This window comes from Panthera onca, chromosome E1 (assembly GCF_046562875.1).
Source record: "Panthera onca isolate mPanOnc1 chromosome E1, mPanOnc1 haplotype 2, whole genome shotgun sequence".
In the NCBI taxonomy this organism is placed as follows: domain Eukaryota; kingdom Metazoa; phylum Chordata; class Mammalia; order Carnivora; family Felidae; genus Panthera; species Panthera onca.
This window is the reverse complement of record NC_138352.1, coordinates 3,841,199-3,865,076: the sequence shown is the minus strand read 5'-3', so window position 1 is coordinate 3,865,076 and position 23,878 is coordinate 3,841,199. Positions and strand designations below refer to the sequence as shown.

At 41.5% G+C, this 23,878-nt stretch overlaps 1 protein-coding gene across 9 annotated transcripts in view; it reads right to left on the bottom strand.

The window, feature by feature from the left end:
* The window catches only part of CEP112 (centrosomal protein 112), a 415,035-nt gene that overhangs the window by 95,252 nt on the left and 295,905 nt on the right, over positions 1-23,878 (bottom strand). For 7 of the 9 annotated variants that reach the window (XR_009614106.3, XR_009614111.3, XR_009614108.3 and 4 more), the window contains one exon: positions 208-270. The exons of the other annotated variants lie outside the window; for them this stretch is intronic. Coding sequence is in view for 2 of the 7 variants with exons in the window: in XM_060645622.3 (XP_060501605.1) it covers positions 208-270 (63 nt within the window). In the remaining 5 variants the exon portion in view is untranslated. The remainder of the gene's footprint in view (positions 1-207; positions 271-23,878) is intronic. 9 annotated transcript variants of the gene reach the window in all.

Below are 23,878 nucleotides of genomic sequence, written 5' to 3'. Positions count from 1 at the left end.
TAATAAGACCCAAATACGAAGAGCATATGTTATTGATCCATATACCCATCAACAATAGGCTAACAACCCGTAAAAACACTGAAGGGGATGAAGCTTAACTCTAAGGTACAGATGCTTTTACGTGTAGGTTTCTTTTTTGTTTGTTTCAGTTTTGCTTTTTTTTTTTTTTTTTTTTTTTTTTTTTTTTTTGGCTTTCAACGTTCTTACCTGTGAAGATTTGGCGAGCTTCTGGGTGTATTCCTTCTCGATCTGCTTCAGCCTGCTGTTGGCCTGAAAGACACACGTACACGAACACACACACACATACACACACACACACACACACACACAGTGACCTGTGAGTTTGGTATCTCTTCCACATGCCTATCACCAGGCAGCTGGGATGGCTGCCAGCTGCACCGCCCTTCTGGGGCAGCCAGAAAACCACAGGGCTTGTCTTTGATCTAACGCCAACTATTCATCACTTAAAAAGCAAAAAGCAAAAGCAAAAAAAAAAAAAAAAAAGAAAAAAGAAAAAAAAAATCTCTCCTGCCAATTATTAGACAAACACAGACTTCTGTGGAGAGAAAGAGAAAGGGAGAAGAAGAGACAGAAATAGACCTAGCAAGGGTGTGAAGGCTCAGAGGGTAAAGTATGGAAAGGGGGAAGAATCAAAGGGAGAAGGGAAGGGAAACAAGGGAGGGGAGAGGAGGAGGAGAAACAGGAAGAGGTAAATTTAATCCTCTTTCTCATTGTTGCAAGATGAAAGAACGAGATGCTCCTGGACAGAGGCAGATAGGAGATTCTGAGACTCACCGAGCAAAAGACGGGAGCCCCCACTCTGCCTCACACACCAGAACGACTTTTTCAAAGTGACAAATATATCTAAGTCAAACAATGTCCACGTCCCGGAAGCAGGGTCGCCTTCCCAGAGTAAGTCCCTTTTCCTCAGAACGCAACTATCTCTTTTGCCACCCAGTCCCCATCCTCCGCAGGCGACCCGCTTTCCTGCCCTCCGGAAGCCTCCCTGCATCCTGGGCGCTGGGCAACGGCTCAGCCACACACCTGTGCCAGGCCTGCCTCTCATCGTGCAAGTGTGAAGTAGCTGTGTCCTTTGCTTCTAGAAGAGCTTGGGTCATGGCTCTCAGAAATTCCGCTCTCTGTACCCAGGTCCCCCTCTCTCTCGTCTGTCTCCACAGCTCTGACTGCTCAGGTTTATCGTCCCTTCCTTCTCATTATTTCTATTTTCCATTTCTTTGTCTTTTTGATCTTTCACGAAGAGCTTTCAACTTTTCGCTTTAAGTTTCTATTGAACTAAAAAAAAAATCTGCCACACTACTCACAATTTCCAAGAGGATTGTTTTTGTTCTCTGAGTAGCAACGTCAATGCCCTTTTCCAGATGAGGTAATGGAGGTACAGAGAGGTTAAGCAGCTTGCCCAGCATCACACAGCCGGGAAGTGATGGAGCCACTTTAAACCCACGTAGTAGAGCACACAGCATACCTCTCTCTGCCTAGGTTAGCAGATTCACATACACGTCATTCATATTTCTATGTCTGTACGTACACAACACATTTTTCTGTTCTCTAGAGCGTCTGTGTTTTTTTCCGAGTTCCTTTTATTTATTTGCTTTGCCAACCAGTTCTGTCTCTGTTTCTCCCTTTAGAAACTTTCCTCAACAATCAGGTGATCTTTCTTATTTAAAGTGAGGCCTCTAGGGGCGCCTGCGTGACTCGGTCGGTTGAGCGTCCGACTTCGGCTCAGGTCATGATCTAGAGGTTCGTGAGTTCGAGCCCCCCGGTCGGGCTCTGTGCTGACGGCTCGGAGCCTGGAGCCTGCTTCGGATTCTGTGTCTCCCTCTCTCTCTCTCTGCCCCTCCCCCACTCATGCTCTTTCTCGCTCTCAAAAATAAACATTAAAAATAAACAGTAATAAAGCGAAGCCTCTAAAACAGGCCAGGGATGCATGGACTCCAAGTCAGGGTGTGTCGGGAGGGCCTGGGCTCTCCCATGCCCGTCTCTGACTGGACCTTCGTCTTGAACCATTTTGCTCAGACCTGCATCCTCCAGTGTCCTTCCTGGCGGCAGAGATCTGGCTACTGATGTCTGCAGAGGGCTGCCTACGGGTTCCGGATACGGACTCTTGCACAAACCCAATTTCTCATTGCCCCCAGCTGCGCCTGTGTCCTCTCTCTCATTCCATCTCCCCAGAGAGCAAACCAGGAGCGGGGGCAGAGGCAGACACGGAATAAACACATATGCTGAAACCCTAATCCCAATGTGATGGTATTTGGAGGTGAGGCCTTTGATGGAATCCCCTCGTGGATGGGATTAGTGCCCTAATAAGAAGCCAGAGAGCTCGCTTTCTCCCGCCCCGTGAGGACGTAACAAGATGGGGTCTGCGACCCGGAAGGAGGCTCTCACCAGAACCCGATACGCTGGCAGGCACCTGGATCGCAGGCTTCCAGCTTCCAGAACTATCAGGGATGAATTTCTGTTCTGGATAAGCCTCCCAGCGTATGGCGTTTTGTTATAGAACCCGCGTTAAGACAACAGCCGTGTGTTTTATGGACTTAAGGTCAAAAGCAATTCTTCAGAGTTTATTCCATAAATCTCTCTGCGTCTATAGTCCCACTCAGTACACTGGGTAGTGGTGGTTTTGTTTTTTTTTGTTTTTTTTTTTTCAGAAGAGAGGGCCTGCGACTATTACTCTTCTTTCTCTTAAAGCTACCAAACTCTATTCTACCTCTGTAATTAATAAATTACACTCTCCATTAGAGAATTAAGGCCACTCTGAACCTCGTGAGGCTTATCTGTCTTGGCTCCCATTCCGCTGGTGTTGTTTTTAATCACAAAATGCTTGATACAGTATTTTTTGCTCATTTAACAAAGAGCTCTTCCCACGTGGCAGGTGCCCTACAGATACTTACACACTAGAAAATATAAAAATCACAGCGTCGTGAAGATTAGGTTATTTTCCCTAAAGAAGCTGGAATCAGAGATGCCGGTTTGTGCAAGACAGCCTGTGCCAGAAGCCCGCAGACTCATGTCAGTTCCTTTGCCATCGAATGCATTCATCCATTCCAGGCCACTGGGGCTAGAGCAGTGAAGAAAGCAGACAAACATCCCTCCCGACCTTTACGGAAATGCTACGCTAGTGAGTCAACGAAACAGCTTACAGGGGTGACGATATTTTAGGTGGTAAAAGAGCCACGGAGACAATGAAACAGGAAAGAGAGGAGAGGTGGTGGAAGGTGGGAGCAGTTTACAGTCTAACAGTGTGCGAGGCGGGGGGCACCCGGGTGGCTCCGCTGGTTGAGCATCCGACTCTTGGTTTCAGCTCAGGTCACGATCTCACGGTTCATGAGTTCAATTGAGCCCCGCACTGGGCTCTGTGCTGCAAGGCCTGGAGCCTGCTTCGGATCCTCTAACCCCACCTTGCTCTCTACGCCTCCCCTGCTCGTGCGCGCGCACTCTCTCAAAATAAATAAACATAATGCAAAAAATTTACAAAATGTGGGAGTTAGGGAAAGCCTCACGGGAGGGATACGACGGAGGAGCACGGCCCTGTAGGAGATAAAGGAGCACCGAAAGAGCTCAGGCAGAAGGAGGGCCGGTCACCACGGCCTGGAGGCAGAGGGATGGCTGGCACGTTGCGGTTGTGGGCGCGGTGAGGCGGCCGGTGCGGTTGGGTTGGTGAGCAATGTCTCCCTGGGATAAGGTTTGAGAGAGAAGGAGAAGCCAGAACCTTCTTGGTGTTGTAGGCAACGGTACGGAATGTGGCTTTTACTGTGCGTGAAATGGAGAGAGTCACTGAAGAGGTTTCGGTTACGGGAGTGACATGACTGAACTCAGCCCGGCTCCTGTTTGGGGCAAGAAGCCAGCAGAGAAGCCAGTTGAGAGGCTGTCGCAAATAATCCGGGCCGGTAACAGAGGATGTGGTGAGAAGTGGCCAGATTCTTTGAAAGAGTTGAAAGTAGAGCCAACTGGATATGCCGTGCGATAAAAAGGAGAGGAACCAAGAATGGCTTCGAGATTTTTTCTCCCAAGCAACTAGAAGAGCGGGGCTGTCGTTACCTCACATCAGAAAAATTACAGGTGCAACAGGTTTCGGGGGGAAGACGAAGAGATCGGTTTCGGACACATGAAGCGTGGGGACGCTTATCGGCCATCTGGTGTTGAAGTGAATATTTGGATACTGAAGTCAGGAGTTCAGAGGGAAGGTCTAGCTTAGAAGTATACATCCACCACCAGTACGGGAGCGGCATACGGAACTATGCTCCTGGATGAGATCTCCAGGCACTGAGTGGATATGAAAAGGAGAAGTCTCGGTATACTGAGCCCGGAGCCTGCCAGTGTCAGGAGGCTGGAGATAAGCAGGAGAGCAAACCGAAGGAGTGGCCAGAGAGATACAAAACGAGGATAACAGGGGATCCTGAGGCCAAGTGAGGAAAGTGCTTCAAGGACTGTGTCGGGTGCTACAGAGGCGTCACGTGAGGGGAGGACTGAAAAATAAGCACGTGGCTGAAGCACGTGGGGGACTGGCGATCTGAACGCAAGCCCGCGCGCTGTGGTGGCGGGGATGAGAGTGCGACTCGAGGAAGGTCACGGGAAGGAGAGCAAGTGGAGCAGAGACAGACAATTTTTTCAGACTTCTGTCACCAGGGGAAGGAGAGGAATGGGCTGTAGGCTGCAGGGGAAGTGGGTAAGGAAAGGTCTGCCTTATGTGGTTTGGTTTTTTGCACCAGGAGAGAACTACCAGCATGTGCGCAGGCTGATGGGAAAGATCTGGCAGGAGAAAGGGAAAACTAGGTTCTGCCAGAGATTCAGAGGAGACGTGTCCTTGAGAAAGGAGAGGGGATGGGATCGGGAGCACAGGGGACAGGATCGGGGAGAGGAGAGGGCCCTCGCTAGGAGTTACAGGTAAATCACCACCCCCAGCAGCAGTGGGGCAAGTTCCGTTTGCTTCCGCCTCACCCAGGAAGTAGGAAGGAAGACCCACAGCCAAGAATGTGATGGCAGAAAAGACTACTGGGAGGGGCGCCTGGGTGGCTCAGTCGGTTGAGCGTCCGACTTCGGCTCAGGTCACGATCTCGCAGCCCGTGGGTTCGAGCCCCGCGTCGGGCTCTGGGCTGATGGCTCAGAGCCTGGAGCCTGCTTCCGATTCTGTGTCTCCCTCTCTCTCTGCCCCTCCCCCGTTCATGCTCTGTCTCTCTCTGTCCCAAAAATAAATAAACGTTAAAAAAAAAAATTAAAAAAAAAAAAAAAAGAAAAGACTACTGGGAGATTCAAGGTGTGAGGGAAGGGTATGGACAGTCGTCTAGGAAAGTGGGAAGGGACCAAGGAATGCAGCGTGAGTCTCAGGACTCCAGGAAGCATCAGGGCCCATTTGAAATCACTAATGCTGAACTTAAAGTGAGGTCAGCTGATAACATAATAACACCTCTAGAGCGTGCCGATAGCTAAATACAACAGAACTGATACTTTGGGGAATAATGAGAGTAATTGAAGAAATACAATTAATCTCTCAACCTTCACGGTTTCGACTATGTGTTTGAAACTCAGTCACAACTGCGTGAATTCCTGGGCTCCTCAAAAAAAAAAAAAAATCTAAAAAGTTCTGGTTTAGCATGGCTGGAAATATACAGCTAATTTCTCATGCAAGCTGTCCCTAAAACATGTTTTGAATAATTTTATTCTCAGGACGGTAGTGACTGTACATTTCCATACAAAAAAACCGAGTTACAGTTATTTTAATCTAAGTCTTATTTTTATAGCTATCATTACTATATAGAAATACAATTTTCAAACATCTGTGGCATAGCCTGAACAGATGTAGAGTAACAGATGAGAGGAAAATCACAATTCGGAAGTGAGCGAAGTTGTTTTGTTTGGTGGCTGCTGTTGTTTTAATCTCTGGCTCTTTCTAACTGCTCCATTATGGCTGGTCATGCCCTCCACCCTCCACTGAGTACTTGGTTTGCCTCTGCTTTTCGACAGCCTCTGTCTCAGGTCAGTCTTCCTCGGTAAAAAGCCCAATATGTCGGTCCTCTTTCTCTGTGCAATTCCTATCAAAATCTTGGGCTTGGAACTCTAGTGGGAAGAAACAAACCAATTTTCAGAAAGGTATCAGTGGTTGTTAGTCATCTTAATATGGTACTCTTTTCTTGTAGGGTACTTTGCATTATGCCTTCATTCAAAAAGTCCTTCATTAGAAGTCAAACTTTCACTTTTCACAGATGACATGATACTTTACATGGAAAACCTGAAGGACTCCATCAAAAAACTGCTAGAACAGATACATTCAGTGTCCATAAATTCAGTAAAGTAGGAGGATATAAAATCAATGTACAGAATTCAGTTGCATTTCTATACACCAATAATGAAGCAACAGAAAGAGAGATCAAGGAGTTGATCCCATTTACAACTGCACCAAGAACCATAAAATACCTAAGAATAAACCTAACCAAAGAGGTAAAAGATCTGTACACTGAAAACCATAGAAAGTCTATGAAAGAAATTGAAGAAGACACAAAGAAATGGAAAAACATTCCACACTCATGGATTGGAAGAAATTGTTAAAATGTTGATACTACCCAAAGCAATCTACACACTCAAGGCAAAACCTATCAAAACAACACCAGCATTCTTCACAGAGCTAGAGCAAACAATCTTAAAATTTGTATGAAACCACAAAACACCCCGAATAGCCAGAGTAATGTTGAAAAAGAAAACCAAACCTGGCGGCATCACAATCCGGGACTTTAGCCTGTATTACAAAGGTGTAATCATTAAGACAATATGATATTGGCACAAAAACAGACACACAGACCAATGGAATAGAATAGAGAGCTCAGAAATGGACCCACAAATATATGGCCAACTAATCTTCGACAAAACAGGAAAGAGTATCCAACGGAAAAAAAGACAAGTCTCTTTAGCAAATGGTGCTGGGAGAACTGGACAGCAACATGCACAAGAATGAACCTGGACCACTTTCTTACACCATACACAAAAATAAATTCAAAACGGATGAAAGGCCTAAATGTGAGACAGGAAACCATCAAAATGCTACAGGAGAAACCACGCAGCAACTTCTCTGACCTTGGCCTCAGCAACTTCTGACTTGACATGTCTCCGAAGGCAAGGGAAATACAAGCGAAAATGAACTACTGGGACCTCATCAAGATAAAAAGCTTCTGCACAGCAACGGAAACAATCAACAAAACTAAAAGGCAACCAACGGAATGGGAGAAGATATTTGCAAATGACATATCAGATAAAGGGTTAGTAAGTATCAAAAATCTATAAAGAACTTGCCATAAGTCAGTGAAGAAATGGGCAGCAGACATGAACAGACACTTTTCCAAAGATAAACACCCAGATAGCAAACAGACAAATAAAAAGATGCTCAACATTGCTCATCATCAGGGAAATACAGATCAAAACCACACTGGGATACCACCTCACACCAGTCGGGCAACATCTCAGGCAACAACAAATGTTGGCAAGGATGTGGAGAAAGGGTAACCCTCTTGCACTGTTGGTGGGAATGTAAACTGATGCAGCCACTCTAAAAAACAGTGTGGGGTTTCTCAAAAAATTAAAAAGAATTACCCTATGACCCGGCAATAGCAGTGCTAGGAATTGATCCAGAGGATACAGGAGTGCTGATCCATAGAGGCACATGTACCCCAATGTTTATAGCAGTGCTATCAACAATAGCCAAAGTATGGAAAGAATCCAAATGTCCTTCAACTGATGAGTGGATAAAGAAGATGTGGCATATACAATGGAATACTACTCAGTGATTAAAAAAGGATGAAATCTTGCCATTTGCAACAATATGGATGAACTGGAGGGTATTATGCTAAGTGAGATAAGTCAGTCAGAGAAAGACAGATATCAGGTGTTTTCACTTACATGTGGAATTTGAGAAACTTAACAGAAGACCATAGGGGAAAGGAAGGAAAAGTAAGTTACAAACAGAGAGGAAGGCAAACCATAGAGACTCTTAAATACAGAGAACTGAGGATTGATGGAGGCGGGTGTTGAAGGGATGGGGAAAACGAGTGATGGGCATTGAGGAGGGCACTCGTCGGGATGAGCCCTGGGTGTTGTACGTAAGCGATGAATCACGAGAATCTACTCCTGAAGCCAAGACTACACTGTATGTTAGCTAACTTGACAATAAATTAAAAAAAAAAAAGTCCCTGAAAAAACAAAACAAAACAAAACAAAACACAGAAGTCCTTCATTCCTTTATTTTCCATTTCTTATTATTAGTGAAAGTTCAGGCATTCATTTTTCTGGGAAGGTAATTTAGAGGAAAATTAGGAAACTTCTCCAGAATACTTATACTTAAGGCAAACACAGATGTTATAAAGATAAATTTCCTTAAAACATACCAGCAATAGTTTCTGAATTAAATATTTGCTTTTATGATTAAAAAAAAAGGATGCTTCCCAAATTCTTGAAACATAGCATAAAGCTCAGATTATTATGCAGTATTTTCTACTCAGAAGCTTTGAAGATATCTATTTGAAGCTTCTTCAAACACTGTGAATAAATGCAGTTTTGGTCATTTGGTGCCAGATGTTAATATATAACTATGCATTTCCCTAAAAATGAAAATATTTAGAGAATTCATAGAACACATTTATATATTTAATTTAAAATATTTGCAGAACTGGGGTGCCTGGGTGGCTCAGTTGGTTGAGAGTCCGACTTTGGCTCAGGTCATGATCTCACAGCTCATGAGTTCGAAGGCTCTGCGCTGACAGCTTGGAGCCTGGAGCCTGCTTCGGATTCTGTGTCTCCCTCTCTCTCTGCCCCTCCCCCGCTCATGCTCTGTCTCTCTCTCTCCCTCTCTCTCTCTCCCTCTCTCTGTCAAAAATAAATAAACATTAAAACAAATTGACAAATTTGTGAAGCATAAATAAAATTCATCATTTCTGCCTGGGCCATGATGGAGTAACTGGGACCATACCTAATCTGCCATAGTAAACAGCTAGAAAGCCGGAAAACACACAAAATATAGGAAACACTGTTTTAGGATGCTGAGAAACAGGAAGCAGAGGGTTGTGACCCTGTGAAGAAAAGGGAAACAGGGGAGGTGCACCCTACAATCACCCCTGCTTTCTTCCTGGAGGCACATCTGGGCCTGAACATAGGGAAGGGAAGCAAAGTACAGCATAGCAGGATTGTGCATTGAGGAGACAAGGACTAGAGTTTGGGAAAGCTGAGGCAGTTGGAATTTGGGGGGCACAGCGCTAAACAGAAGGGAGGGATGCACAGAAAGAGCTCCATATGCTGACATGGGCTCCCTCTGAGTCGGTGGCTGATACGTGGCCATGCATGTGTAGGGTTAGGATCTATAAGGCCAAGTAAAAACTGACTGGTGGGATTTAAGATCAACAATTTCCACACAAAGCTGAGAGATATTTGAGTTCTGACAAGCCAGAATGAATGGTTCTCACAGAACGCCCAGGAAGGTCACACTTAAGTCATGGGATCCAATTAGCCTTGGAGTAAAGTCAACTTTACGTCTGTTCTAACAAAACTTAAAAATATGCCTCGAATGGATCACACTGGTCATTGACAAGTAACTGCCTCCCTAAATAAAGTCCAATGTTTTTTGAAAGAAGTCAAGAAAATCTAGCATTCAACAACATAAATTTTATAATGTCCACCATCCAATGAAAGATGGCATGAGATGAAGCAGGAGAAAAATCAGTCAATAGAGTGAGACTCAAAAATGACAGAAATGGTGGAATCAGTAGGCAAAGACTTTAAGATAGCTATTAAGACATACCTAAATATTTAAACAAAAACATGAACATAATAAGGAGAGAAATAGAAGATATGCAAAAAGAACTATACAGACTAGGGCAAAGAAATACATTATCTGAAAGGAAAATTTCACTGGATGGGATTAACAATGGATATGGCACAATAGAAGAAAAAAACCAGTGAAGATGAAGAAAAAGTATTTTAAGTATCCAAATGACTGCCACAAAGACAAAAGACTGAATTTGACGAATAATCACAGTAATGTATGGGATTATATCACATCATCTAACGTGTGTGTAATTGCAGATTAGAAGGAGAAAGGTTTGGGAAAATATTTGATGACCCAATAGCTACAAATTTTGCAATACAAAGAAAACTGTAAACCCACCAGTGGAAGAAGACTAATGAACAAAAGAGATAAACAAAGAAAACCACAATCTGATACATCATAATCAAATTGCAAGAACATAACTAAAGATAACATCTTAAAAGCAGCCAGAGAAAGCAGATGCATTAAAAAGATAAGAATGACTGAGGATGAGGATTTCTCATCTGAATGATGTCAGAAGATAACATAGTGAGTCTTTAAAGCACTGAAAGAAAAAAAAAAATCTGTCAATCTAGAATTGCATATTTAGGGGCACCTGCCTGGGTGGCTCTGTCGGTTAAGCAGCCGACTTCGGCTCAGGTCATGATCTCGCGGTCCGTGAGTTCGAGCCCCACGTCAGGCTCTGTGCTGACATCTCAGAGCCTGGAGCCTGCTTCGGATTCTGTGTCTCCCTCTCTCTCTGCCCCTCCCCTGCTTGTGCTGTCTCTCTCTCTCTCTCAAAAATAAATAAACATTAAAAAAAGAACTAGAATTGTATATTTAATAGAAATATCCTTCAAAACTGAGGTGAACTACAGACATCTTCAAACAGAAACCTGTCACCAGCAGACATGAGCTACGGGAAAGGTTAAAGGAAGTCATTCAGGTAGATGGAAAACGATACCAAATGCAAATGTGGAAACCTGGATCAACTCAAGGAATAAAGAGCACTGGACACAGAAGACAAGTGTGTAAATGTAAATTATCTTTTTTCTCCTTTTGAAAATTTCTTTGAAAGAAAATGTACTTTTAAAAGAAGAGATAATACAACTATATTGGGGTTCCTAATGTATGTAGAAACAGGATTGGAATAGGGAAATAGAGCTACAGTGTTATTAAGGCACTTACATTTTATGGTAAACTGGTATAAGAGTACTCGAAGGCAGAGCATAGGAAAGAGCCGTATTGCAAAAAAGAAAAATAAAGAAAAAGGTGTATCTACTAAGCCAATAGTAGAAATAAAATGGAATATTAGTTAAGTACTCAGTGAATCAATAAAAGGTATGATAAGAGGAAAAGGGAAAAAGAGATGGGACAAATTGAAAACAAGCAGCAAAATGGTAAAATAAAACCCAACAATACCCATAATTACATTAAACACAAATAGTTAAAAATTTCATCTAAATGACACAGCCTGTCATACTGGATCTGGAAGGAGGTGTAACTATGTAGTATTTTCAAAAGAAACTTTATATATTTAAACACACTGAAAGTAAAAGGATGAAGAAAGATGTACCATGCAAACAGTAATCAGAAGACAAGTGGGGTGGCTATGCTAATATCCGAGTAGATTTGAGAACGAAGAAATTTAGCAGAAACAAAAGAATATTTCACAGTGATAAAAATTTAATTCATAAAAATGATAGAGCAATCTTAATGTTATGTACCTAATTTCAAGAGCTTTGAAATACATGAGGCAAAGACTGACAGCACTGAAAGGAGAAATAGGCAAATCAAAAAATTATAAATGAGGAGATTTCAACCCTCTTCTCTCCGGAATCGATAAAAAAAAAAGTAGATAGAAAATTAGTGAGGATATAGATGATCTGAAAAACGTTGTCAACCAACTTGACCATTAATCAGACACCACATTCTGGGCCACACAACAACTTTCAATAAATTTTAAAAGGATTAAAATCAGGGGTGCCTGGGTGATTCAGTGTCCGACTCTTGATTTCAGCTCAGGTCACGATCCTGGGGCATGGAATTAAGCCCCATGTCTGGCTCTAGGCTGACTGTGGAGCCTGCTTAAGACCCTCTCTCTCTCCCTCTGCCCCTCTGCACACATATGCTCTCTCTGTCTCTAAATTAAAAAAAAAAGAAAAAAATATATGTATGTATATATATACATGTATGTATATGTATATATACGTATACATACATATACATACATATACATACATACATATATATATATGAAAGGATTAAAATCACACACAGTATATTCTCTGACCACAATGAAATTAAATTAGAAATCCATATATAACTGATATTCCCAAAATATTCAGAAAATTAGAAATACACCTAATTTCAAAAAAATACACCTAATTTCTATGGGTCAAACAAGAATTTACAAGGTGAATTAGAAAATATTTAAAAATTAATAAAAAATGGAAGCATAGTGTTTGTGGAATGCAGCTAAATCAGTGCTTTGGGGAAATTTTTATCCTTGAATTATTTTATTAGCAAAGAAGGAAAATCTAAAATAAGTGATAGAAGCTTCCCCTGAAGAAACTTATACAAGAATAGCCAATTAAAGGCAAAATAAGCAAAAGAAAGAAAATAATAAATGTAAGAGTAGAAATAATGAAATAGAAAACAAAAACAATAGAGAAAATCAGTGAAACCAAAATCTGGTTCTTTGAGATTGATAAAATCGATAGACCTCTAGGTAGACTGATCAGAAACAATGGAGAGAAAATATAAATTAACTAATGTCAGGAATGAGAGAAAGTGGACATCGCTATCTGATCCTACAGACATTAAGAGGGCAATAAGGAAGTTTTATGAATAACATATTGCCAAAAGTTTTGATAATTTAGGTAAAATACAGAAGTCTTTTAAATAATACAAATTAACAAAAGTAAGGCAAGAGTAGAAAACTCAGAGTTGTATATCCCTCTAAGTATTAAACACACACACACACACACACACACACACACACTCACAGCCCTCTGAAATCCTGATAGATCCCTGTGATGCTTTTATAAACATTTACTTTGAGTACCTCCCCTGTGTCGGGCTCTCTATGTTTACAGAGGTAAATGATTTAATGCAGCCAGGGAGGAGACAAATAAGTGAATAAATAAAATATGGCATAAATGTCATGGGAGAGCTATGCACAGAGTGCTATTAGGGAAAAACTATGAGATACCTACACTGGAGAAGGCTTTTGTAAGGACATGAATATTAAAGGATAATGATGTTGATGGTGTTGCTGATGCTGAGGGCGATGACTGATGGGGATGAATGAGATGATGACGATGACGATGACAGCAACAACAAAACAACTAATATTTACTTTGCTCTTACTCTACTGACATATATGGCTTCGGTGCTTTACATATATTAACAGATCTAACACTCCCAAAACTCTGTGAGGTAGACACGATTATTATCCTCATTTACAGACAGTGAAACTGAGAGACAGGTGACGAAACTTGCTCGAGGTTATCAGCTTGGAATGAACAGGAATCAACGAATTGGAAAAGAAAGAGAAGAGAATCCCAAAAGGAAGGAGTAACAGGTACAAAATCCTGCAGGACTGTGGGATATTGGAGGCGTCAGGCTTGCTTTTCTTCCGTCACAGGCACATTTGCGGGAAAGGCGATCTCTACCCTCTGTCCCCACTTTCACTCTCTCGTTACTTCAAGAAATATTTACTGAGCAGCTTGGTGACTGTCCATTCTTTACCTGAGTTTGACCCCACCCCTTCCATTCAGCTCAGCGATGAACTTCTCGTGGCTGGTAAAAGAGGCCATTTTAATAAACATTTCTTTTTATTACAAAAGTAAATACAGAGTGTGGTGGTGGTTATACAGTTCCATAAATTTATTTTAAAAATCATTATACAGCACTCTAAGCAGAAGAATTCTACGGTATGAAAGTTATACCTCAATAAAGCTGTTTTTAAAAAGTAAATATAGGGGTGCCTGGGTGGCTCAGTCAGTTAAGTGTCTGACTTTGGCTCAGGTCACGATCTCACGGTTCATGGGTTCGAGCCCCGTGTCGGGCTCTGTGCTGACAGCTTACAGCCTGGGGCCTGCTTCGGATTCTGTGTCTCCCTCTGTCTCCGCCCCTCCCCTGCTCACACTCTGTCTCTCTCTCTCTCAAAAATAAACAAACATAATAAAAAAATTTCTTTAAATAAATAAAAAGTAAATGTATACTCAGCACAGAATATGTAAATTCTATGTAATTTTATAAAAATTACATAGAATATATGTATTCTATATATAAATATATAAAAACTACATAGAATTTATGTAAATGCAGGGCACCTGGGTGGCTCGGTCATTAAGCATATGACTTTGGCTCAGGTCATGACCTCATGGTTCATGATTTTGACTCCCACATTGGGTGAGCACAAGCCCCAAGCCCCACTTCAGGTAAAAAACCCCCACTTTGGGTGAGCACTGCTTCTCTCTCTCTTTCCCTCTTTGTCTCTCTCTCTCTCTGCCCTCACTCGCTTGTACCCTCTCTCTCTCTCTCAAAAAATATATGTAAATGTACAAAAATTATATATAGAAAATATAAATATATTTTAAATAATATATTTTAATATATTAGTATATTTTAAAAATATATTATATTTATATATAATAACACATGATATACTTTAATATATTAACATTTAGCAATATATTTTAAATAAGTTATAACAGATAAAAAATATATTTATAAGGCACACATATGACATTGCCTACAATCTATCATCCAGAGTAACAATGTTGACATCTTAGTGATTTTTATGTACAATGTACTTGGCAGGTACCAGGATATTTCTGAAGTCCTAAACCTGGTGTTTTCTTCCATTTCTCAACCTTTCCCAGCTTGGCCTGCTGCCCTTACTACCTCACAGAAAGGATGACACAACAGAAGTATAGAGAAAACAAAGGAGGCAGTTTTTGGCTTTTGCCTCTCTAACCTGGGCCAATGGGGCTCGGGCATAGAAGTGTATCAGTCACAGTGGGTCCTACTCTGCCTGCTTCCCGACTCTAGACTAGAAATGATTCTCCAACCTGGAGTAATGAGGCATAATCTGAAGTGAAGGGGAAAACGATTATCTGTGAGTCTGTTCCTGAGCAAAGGCCTTGTTTCTTGCCCCATTCTCTGGGCCAAGCCTGGCGGACGGGGAAGGCGCAGAAACCCCACAGAGATGGGGCCGCTCTCATTGCAGGGGGGCCTGTGCTCACAGGCCGGATGGATGGAGGCAAGGGGCTGTATGACCTTGAGTTCTTGGCCACACCGGCAGGTATACTGGAGCCAGAAGCAGAAATGGGCTGTGTGGTGTGTGCGTGTGTAAGCAGGCCAGCAACTGCTACACCCAGTTTCTTGTGCATTCACGCCTCTCCCTGACAAAAGGCAGGAAAAATATAAAACCTCCGAGGTGTCTGAGAGAAGTATGGGTGCAGCAAAGAGAATGCAGGGCTTGGAGGGGCTTTCAAAGAGGAAGGAGGGGTTACAGAGAAGTAACCGGTATCAACCGGCCACCAAAGGTCCGTGGGGGCAACAGATGTCTTGGTGGATGCCTCTGTGGATGGGTGATATGCACGATCAGAGGGCTCCATGCCTCATCCACCACACCATGGCACGAGAGAGCCCTTGGTTCTCACATGGGATCCTGGGGAAGCGACTGACGTCCAGGGTGACTGAGGACTAGTATCAAGTTTTGGCTGTGCAGCCAAACGGTGACTCAAAACAGAAACTGAGAGTATAGTACAATAAGCTCATTTGAGTTTACGGCCTGAGATTCGTGCCATTTCTTAACTCGCCAGTAAGAGGTGGGGTGAGACTTTGGTACTTGGTTCAGATCCCATCTGCCATCATGCCTCCTCCTCTCCATGAAGGACATGTCCATGAGAGGAATGGTAGCAATCGAGAGGCAGACGACAGGCTGATTCTGTGCCCCATACTTGATGCGGTGAGTGTACTGAAGGCCTAGGCTCCCTCCTTCTAGGCTTGAGTTAACATTTGACCTGCAGATGTCAGTCCATATTTAGCGACTCTTCAGCTTTAGTTAATTTCTAAAGAATTGATTAAGTCATTTTATATAGTTGCTTTACCCAGAACCAGAATCGAGGAATTAGAAACCCCAAGTGTTTTGTTTTTGTCACTGCCTAATTATTTTGTAAGAATTCCAGGCAGAAGCCACATCCCCTACAAGGGAAGAAAGAAGCCGGACAGTCTTGGAAAAGGGCCGCGGTATCATTATCGATATCACTATTTCTTGAGCACCCAGTAAATATTTTGGTGGATCCATTCTTAGAAAAAGTGCCCATACTCCCGAATTTGGCCCTACTTCTGAATATGTCCAACTAGTAGTGAATACAGTCTCTGTCTCCATTAAATAATGTGCATTTAATGACAGTTAACCTATAGAATAAGCTGGGACAGTTGATTTTCTGGCCTCACTGCAATTCAGAAGGACTAATTTTCTTGCCATTGCAACATAGGTATTTATGCGGCTAACACCCATAAATGATCACATAAGATTTACATGAATTTCCACCCCACTCGCTGAATAAGAAAGCAAACTGTGAAACAAGCTTATGGAAATAGTTAAAGAATTAAGATCTAATCATATTTCAAAAGCTCACCCTCAGAGGAACGCTCTGAAGCAGAGGCCACAGAAACTGAAACTCATTTATTACTTGGGCAGAAACACAAACTTTAAGAGAATGAGGGAGGAAAAAAAAACTTTACTTTGCTCTAGGGAAGAAGCAACTATTCTCTGATGTGCAAAAAAGAATTTATCATCAAAGACCAAATGTAAATGGGGCCAATTAATTTTTTTAAGAATCTCTACCTTCTCTAATATTTTTATGTCTTTGTTACTGTTAGGCACTACACCAAAATCTAATGTTGCATGATTTGACAAATGTTAAAGAAAAATAAGAAATTTAAAAATATATAATATACACTTTAAATATATTTAATATATTTACATATGAGTGTCAACATCGGTTGGTGTAGTACTTTTAGGAAGCAGATGGAAGATCTATCTCAAATATCTGACTTTAGACACTGAAGAATGGTGACAATTCTCCAATGACCAAATGATGTTAACTGAATTGTTGGTCTGGCAACAAATTATTTCAAATAAGCTTTGAATTTGGGAGTTAGACGTTCTGATTTGTCATACTCGTAAATCTCATTAATATTCTACTTATTGTTTTGGAAATTTTTCTACTTTTTGGCTCATTTGTATAAGAAAAAAGAATGTAATGAATATTAATTGGAAAGTTTATGAAACAATGTATTTACAGGAAGTTGCCCTGTTAGATTTGCAGGCAGTTCAATATAAATCTCGATACTTAACAAAATCTCTATTGTCTCTGTTGGATAATTTGGAAGTTTGGAATAGGTGCTGGGAAGACATTCTTGAAATTTAGTCATCAGATCTTCCTAATGAAAAACAGCTTTGAGCTTATCCAGCTTTCCAGGGTCATCTACACTGAGACAGAATTACCATACCAGTTTATTTAAAAGCAATATTCAAAGTGTTTGGCAAGAGTATGATGCTCTACCCCATACTCCATCCGCACACAGAAAGTCTTGTTAGTTTTGTTGCTGTGTAGGTGAATTTCCCATCACCCAGACCCTCAAAGCTGCTTCAGCCATCTTGTTTCATCAACTCAAGTTACTCTGGTTGACGATTCCAACAACTGTTGCCAAACGGTAAGCAGTAGAGCATGGTGGGAAAGAGCACAAGCTTTGAAGTTAAACCAACTCGGGTGGTGTGACCACGGGCAACTTCTTGAACTTTCCCGCTCACTATTTTATGAAGTGCAGATAACGTGGACAATAAAGATTAAATAGGACTGAGGTTTAGCAACATAGGCATCGTGGAAGTTCTAGATGGCACGGGATCAGAGAGTGGTGAGTAAGCACTGGAATGAGGATAAAGACCAGGTTCTTCACGCGTGAGGGAAGGGGAAAAATAAAAGGTAAGGCAACAGTGATCAAAAGGCGAACCTGATGGACTGGGATCGTGGAGGCGAACTAGCTGAGTAATGTTGAGGTCTAAGGCATGTCTGCATTTTTTGATGGGTAAAGTGGAAACACGAGAGAGGTTACTTTAGTGGAGATGAGCTTACAAAACAGCAGGATCGGGCTATTAGAAAAGTCAGCTGCCAAAATCAATCTTTTGTTACTCTTTCTTGTTCATTCTTTCTCTTTGGGTCCTTTGGGTTCACTTTGGGACTTTGGGTCCTTCACTGCTTGTCTTAGATTCTTTTTTTTTCAAAGTTCATTTAATTATTTTGAGACAGAGAGAGAGAGAGAGAGAGGGAGAGAGAGAACATGCACAAGTCAGGGAAAGGCAGAGAGAGAGGAGGAGACAGAATTCCAAGCAGGTTCCACCCTGTCAGCACAGAGCCCCACGAGGGGCTTGAACTCACGAACTGCGAGATCATGACCTAGGCCGAAACCAAGAGCCAGACGCTTAACCAACTGAGCCACCCAGGCGCCCCTGCTTGTTTCAGATTCTTTACTGGGGGAGGAATTTTTTTTCCTGACATGCATCCAGAAACGGGGGTGCTCTGCTGCTTTTGATATTGCTAATGATTTTTAGTTGTAATTGTTTACATTATATAATGGATAGATACAAAAGAACATTCTACACGATTATGAGAAACAATAAAGAACCCTCCTAAAACAACCACACCACTTAACATCTAGCATCACAAATGCTGAGCTGAAATCAAGAGTCGGATGCGTTACCGACTGAGCCACCGAGGCGCCCCTCTCACACATTTTTAGAAGAATTCATTCATGATGCTTCATTTGAAACTGTATTTCCTTCATAGCCACTGCTTTAGAATATTCAATGGTGTGAACAGATCAAAATCATCCCTGAATTGATGGTTCAGAAATCAAATGTTCAACTTCAAAGGATAATGCCACCAACATTTTATAGTCTCACTACAACATGGAAGAGTTCTTTCTGTTCCACTTTCTTTCTTTTTTTTGTTAAGTTTATTTCTTTTGAGAGAGAGCGAGTGCAAGCAGGGGAAGGGCAGAGACATAGGGAGAGAGAGAATCCCAGGCAGGGGGAACTCTCGAACCGTGAGATCATGACCCGAACCGAAATCAAGAATCAGATGCTTAACCGACTGAGCCCCCCAGGTGCCCCTGTTCCACACTTTCAACCCTCCTCAGCATCGTCAGACTTCCTATGTTTAATAGCAGATTTAGTAAGATATAATTCACATATCGTAAAGTTCACACTTCTAACCTGTACGATTCTGTGGTTTTTAGTGTATTCATAGAGCTGTATGTCTATCACCACTATCAACTTCCAGAACATTTTCATCACCTCAAAAAGAAACCCCACACCCATTAGCAATCACTTCCCTTTTTCCCTCCCCCCAGCCACTGACCACCAGTAATCTCTTTTCTGCCTCTACAGATGTTCCTATTCTGGACATGTCATATAAATGGAGTCATACACATGTGGCCTTTTGTGACTGGTTTCTTTCACTTAGTGCATCTTTAGGGTTCATCTATGTTGCAGCACATGTCAGGATGTCATTACTTTTCATTGTCAAATAATATTCCATTGTATAGAAAAACTATATTTTATTTATCCATTCATCAGCTGATTGACATTTGAGATGCTTCCATTTCTTGGCTATTATAAATAATGTTGCTGTAAACATTCTTATACAAGCATTTTGGAGGGGAAATGTATTTTCCATTTTCATCCTTCAACAGAAGATCATGGAGATTTTATTTGCAGGCCTCAGGCTCCCAGGTAGCAGCAGAAATGCTAGGTCATATGGTAACTCTATGTTAAACTTTTTAAGGAACTGCCAAACTATTTTCCAAAATGGCTGCACCATTTTTCATTTCCACCAGCAAAGAATTAGGGTTCTAATTTTTCCACATCCTGGCTCAAATTTGTCATTTTCTCTTTTTGACTGTGGCCATCCCGGTGGATATGAAATGGTGTCTTTGGCTCCTTTGATCCCTTGCCCAGAAGTAGCAGCAAACGTATGGGCTCAGGTCATTCTCTGAAAGCTCTACTTGGTTTGTTTTTTTTCATGGAGATGCTCTAAAATAGTGGCTCCAATCTGGGAGCAGTGGAGTTAGGAGGCATCCATCACAGCATTCTCAGAAGGCGTGAGAAAAAGCACATTAGAAGAGCTTGAGACCTGGAAATAAAGTCTCCATGATCTACTGTTGAAGGGTATCCCTTACCCTCTTACAGATGCTGAATTCTTCAAACTGTTCAGTGTCTTCCAACTAGGCTTTTGCAGCATCACTGTTAAACTTTCCATCTTGGTTGAACACTCTCTTGGGGCTATAACTGACATGCGCACTCACCAACTTGCCTTTTATTTCCTTTTGGACCAAAATCAGCGCCACAAGCCACCCTATCTATATCCCAATTACACTCGATCCTGATGCCATTTGGACTGGACGGGTCTTAATCCTCATATGACCTTTTGGGGATGATTTGTGTCAGATGTCAGACGGATTTATTACAGCATAAATCTTGAGAAACAATTTTGCATAGCTTCAATATCTGTGAATAGGCTACAGCAATGAACAATATTTCCCCCAAACAGGAGTACAATGAAGGAGGGAGTAGAAATGACATCAGAGTGAGAGGTGAAAAATGTTAGAGATTCTAAAGCTACTGAATCAGAATCTCCAGGATCTTGTGGCCCAGGAATCTGTATTAAAAAACTTTCTCATTGCTTCCGATAATCAGTCAAGTTTGGGAGCGACTGCTCCAGCTAACTGAGGATATCACTGGGAGCACTCTCCTAAATAAAAGACAGTCATTTATAAAGCACGTAATTTCTGCTTCTGCTATATTATCTCATTTCTCCTGTGACTTTCCTGGGCAGAGAACCCAACGAGTTGAGGCTGGTTGTTTTCAATAAATGAATATCATCAACTTTGATAACCCCCAAAGAGTTGCTATGGTAACATAGAACAAAGATAATACCCATCAAGATCTAAATAATCAAGGCTGCTCCGTGATCTTAAGCTGGCTTACTTTTAATGGTTTTAAGTGCAGACAAAAGCAAACAGCTCCAAGAAGTCAGGCTCTATTAGTACCAGAGTATTTAACTAATTGCGTGCTCCCCCAACACCCCAAATAACAGCAGAGGGGAATAGGTTGTTTGGTCACGAAGGCAGTTAAAATACAGAAATGCAGTTTTCACGGAGCCCTCCACCCTCCACTGGTCTTTATCTAATTCAAGTCAGGCAGCTAGGTGTTGGAATTAACTTCTCTGAACTAAATACAAAAATTCAAAGTCATTTTGGGATTTGATGCTCCTTCATTTTCAACCAAATATTCACATTCATTTCAAATTCACACAAGGACTGCAACAGCTTCACCTAAATCAGTTTTCTACAAGTTAAACATCCCTCCTACACTCAGATGTGATTGTGGGACCACTTTGATCTTTATTCCCAAATTTATTGCTCTGTGTAATCCATGACAAAATGTAATGTGATTTACTATATCTCTATATGACAGCCCAGCAGCTGACAGAACTTAGTAATTCAGCATAAGAAAAAAACCTTCTGGCACCAAAATAGACAGATCATAATGGGGGCTCTTTAGTATCAGTTTACAATGAAGCCGATACAAGCTGATCCTAAGAACTTCAAAACAATTCTTTTTTTTTTCTCACGTATTTAATGAAGGAAATTTTCATTCCCTAAACGTGTTTTGTAGCTGCAAGCAAGTAATTTTGGACCATTCTGCTTTTGTTCTCATTAAAACAATGTAGGACTAGTCATAGCTGATGTTCCTTTCACAAAGAAAAGGACTAAATTTTTCCATTTAATTGGAAATAAGTGAAGAAACACAATTGTGGGAATGTGGGAGATTCTAAAAGAAGTAGATTTATATTTGGTTATGGTATAGAAAAGGCATAGATGAGCTAATTAAGCACTGTATATATAATTATTGGAATTAAGACTTGCCTTTGAAATTGCTAGGGCTGAAGTTTCTCTGAAATTCCTTCTCCCTGAGCACAAGTCGGAATCCGGAGATGGAAATGTCAGACCAGACAGCCCTTAGGTCTCTTTCAACTAAAATTTCCAAGATTTTTACATTGCTTTTTAGAGGGTCACGGTGGTTCTTGTTGGGAGTGGTGGTGATGGGTGTGAGAGTCTCTTATGCTCCTGGCCAAAATGGGAGAAGTGGAAGAGGCTTACCGCTCACTCGTCTAGCTCCCATAGAGGTGACTGGATGGTGTGTGAATATGGGGCCTCAGCAATGGGGTCTAGCTGGGTTGGGAGAGCTCCAAGTTCCTTCTGGACTCTCACTCACTGGGTTTCCAGCACTGTGGTTCTCAACAAAATGCCCCCAGATGCCCATCTCTTGGATCTTTAGATATCTGTCAACCTATGACCTAATCAATGGGGAGTCACCTTCCTATCACCTCTCCGGGATATCTGATTATAAAAGGTAAATTATATATTCATGACTTGAATTAAAAAATTTGAAAGTTAATGTCTTCTTATAGACACTTGGATGAAACATTCTTCCTTAGGTTCGTGTATTGTTTGGAAAGGCTGGCTGGTTGGCTAACTTTCAAGAGTACTCCAGCGGTCCTTGTAAAACCATCCAGGAGGTGCAACGAACTAGTCAAAACCCACCACCGATCACAATCTGATTCCCCGCTTTGCATGTCCAAAAACTCAATGTGGCAAGTGCTCCTGTGTAGGTTACTGGACTCACACGGACCAAATCTATAGCAGACCTAGGTTCTGAAGGTCATTTGATGCTATGTTCTATCCATTATTAAATTTCAATTATATTTGCACATAACCTTGCTCTTGATGTGCTTGGTACTGGTCATTTGTCAATAATGATCATTAGTACCATAATCTCAGAACAGAACTCAGAAAAATTCTAAGAATGTGTACTGTCTCTTGTTTGGAAATGTTAGAGTTCACTGATACAGAATCTAAGGCTATTAAAATCCTTCGAGTGCTTTTCTAATGAACTACATGAATTTACATCGTTTGCAATTCACCTAAAAATAAAGACCAAATAAAAGTGAACAAATATATCATGAACCAGACTCTGTTCTATAGTGCTTTAGTGGGCCTCTAATTTTTTCTTAAGTGGCCACAACATTTCAGAGGATTAAAAAAAAAAAAAAGATCTGAACTAAATAATTTACTACAAACAGGCAGAAACTAAATTTTTAAATTTCCTTGACCGATTAAAGATATAATACAAATATTTTCACACAAAATAGACTCAGAAGTTGTTCCCCTCCACTTGCTTTTCCAAGTTAAATTTTTTTAAATGTTTATTTATTTTTGAGACAGAGAGAGATAGAGCATGAATGGGGGAGGGTCAGAGAGAGAGGGAGACACAGAATCCCAAACAGGCTCCAGGCTCCAAGCTGTCAGCACAGAGCCCGACGTGGGGCTCGAACTCACGGACCGCGAGATCATGACCTGAGCTGAAGTCGTATGCTTAACCGACTGAGCCACGCAGGTGCCCCTTACTTATCAAAGTTTAAATTTAAGAGTGTAGTATTTAATTCTCCAGTGTTACTTCCCTTTTATTTTGAGGTGAAAGAAAGAGAAGTGTTTTCTACACACAATTTCCTAAAAATGGTTTGTTTTCATTTGTTCCTTCCATTTGAAAGAACCCCTGTGGCTGCCAACAGAAGATGTTTAGAAATTTCCACCAATAAGAAGTGCTGTGTCCTTGACAGCTTTAGACAGAAAGCTCCTAATACCCCCAATATAATTTCCCAATATGCTAACCCCTTCCACTTCACCCACACATACATACTCATTCTTGGTGCTATCTACTCTCTTGTTTGTCTCCCATTCAATTATGACTTCAGAGCCAAAAATTCAGGGTTTTGGCCAAACCAAGGAATCTCAGGCCAAGGAGTTTGGATTTCATTCTGGATGCGGTGGGATGCATTAAAGGTTTGTTAGCAGGGAGTGAAATCGTAAAGGTATCGTTGAGGAGATGGCTCGCCTGGGACCATGGAGAACGAACCAGAAAAAACTGAGCAG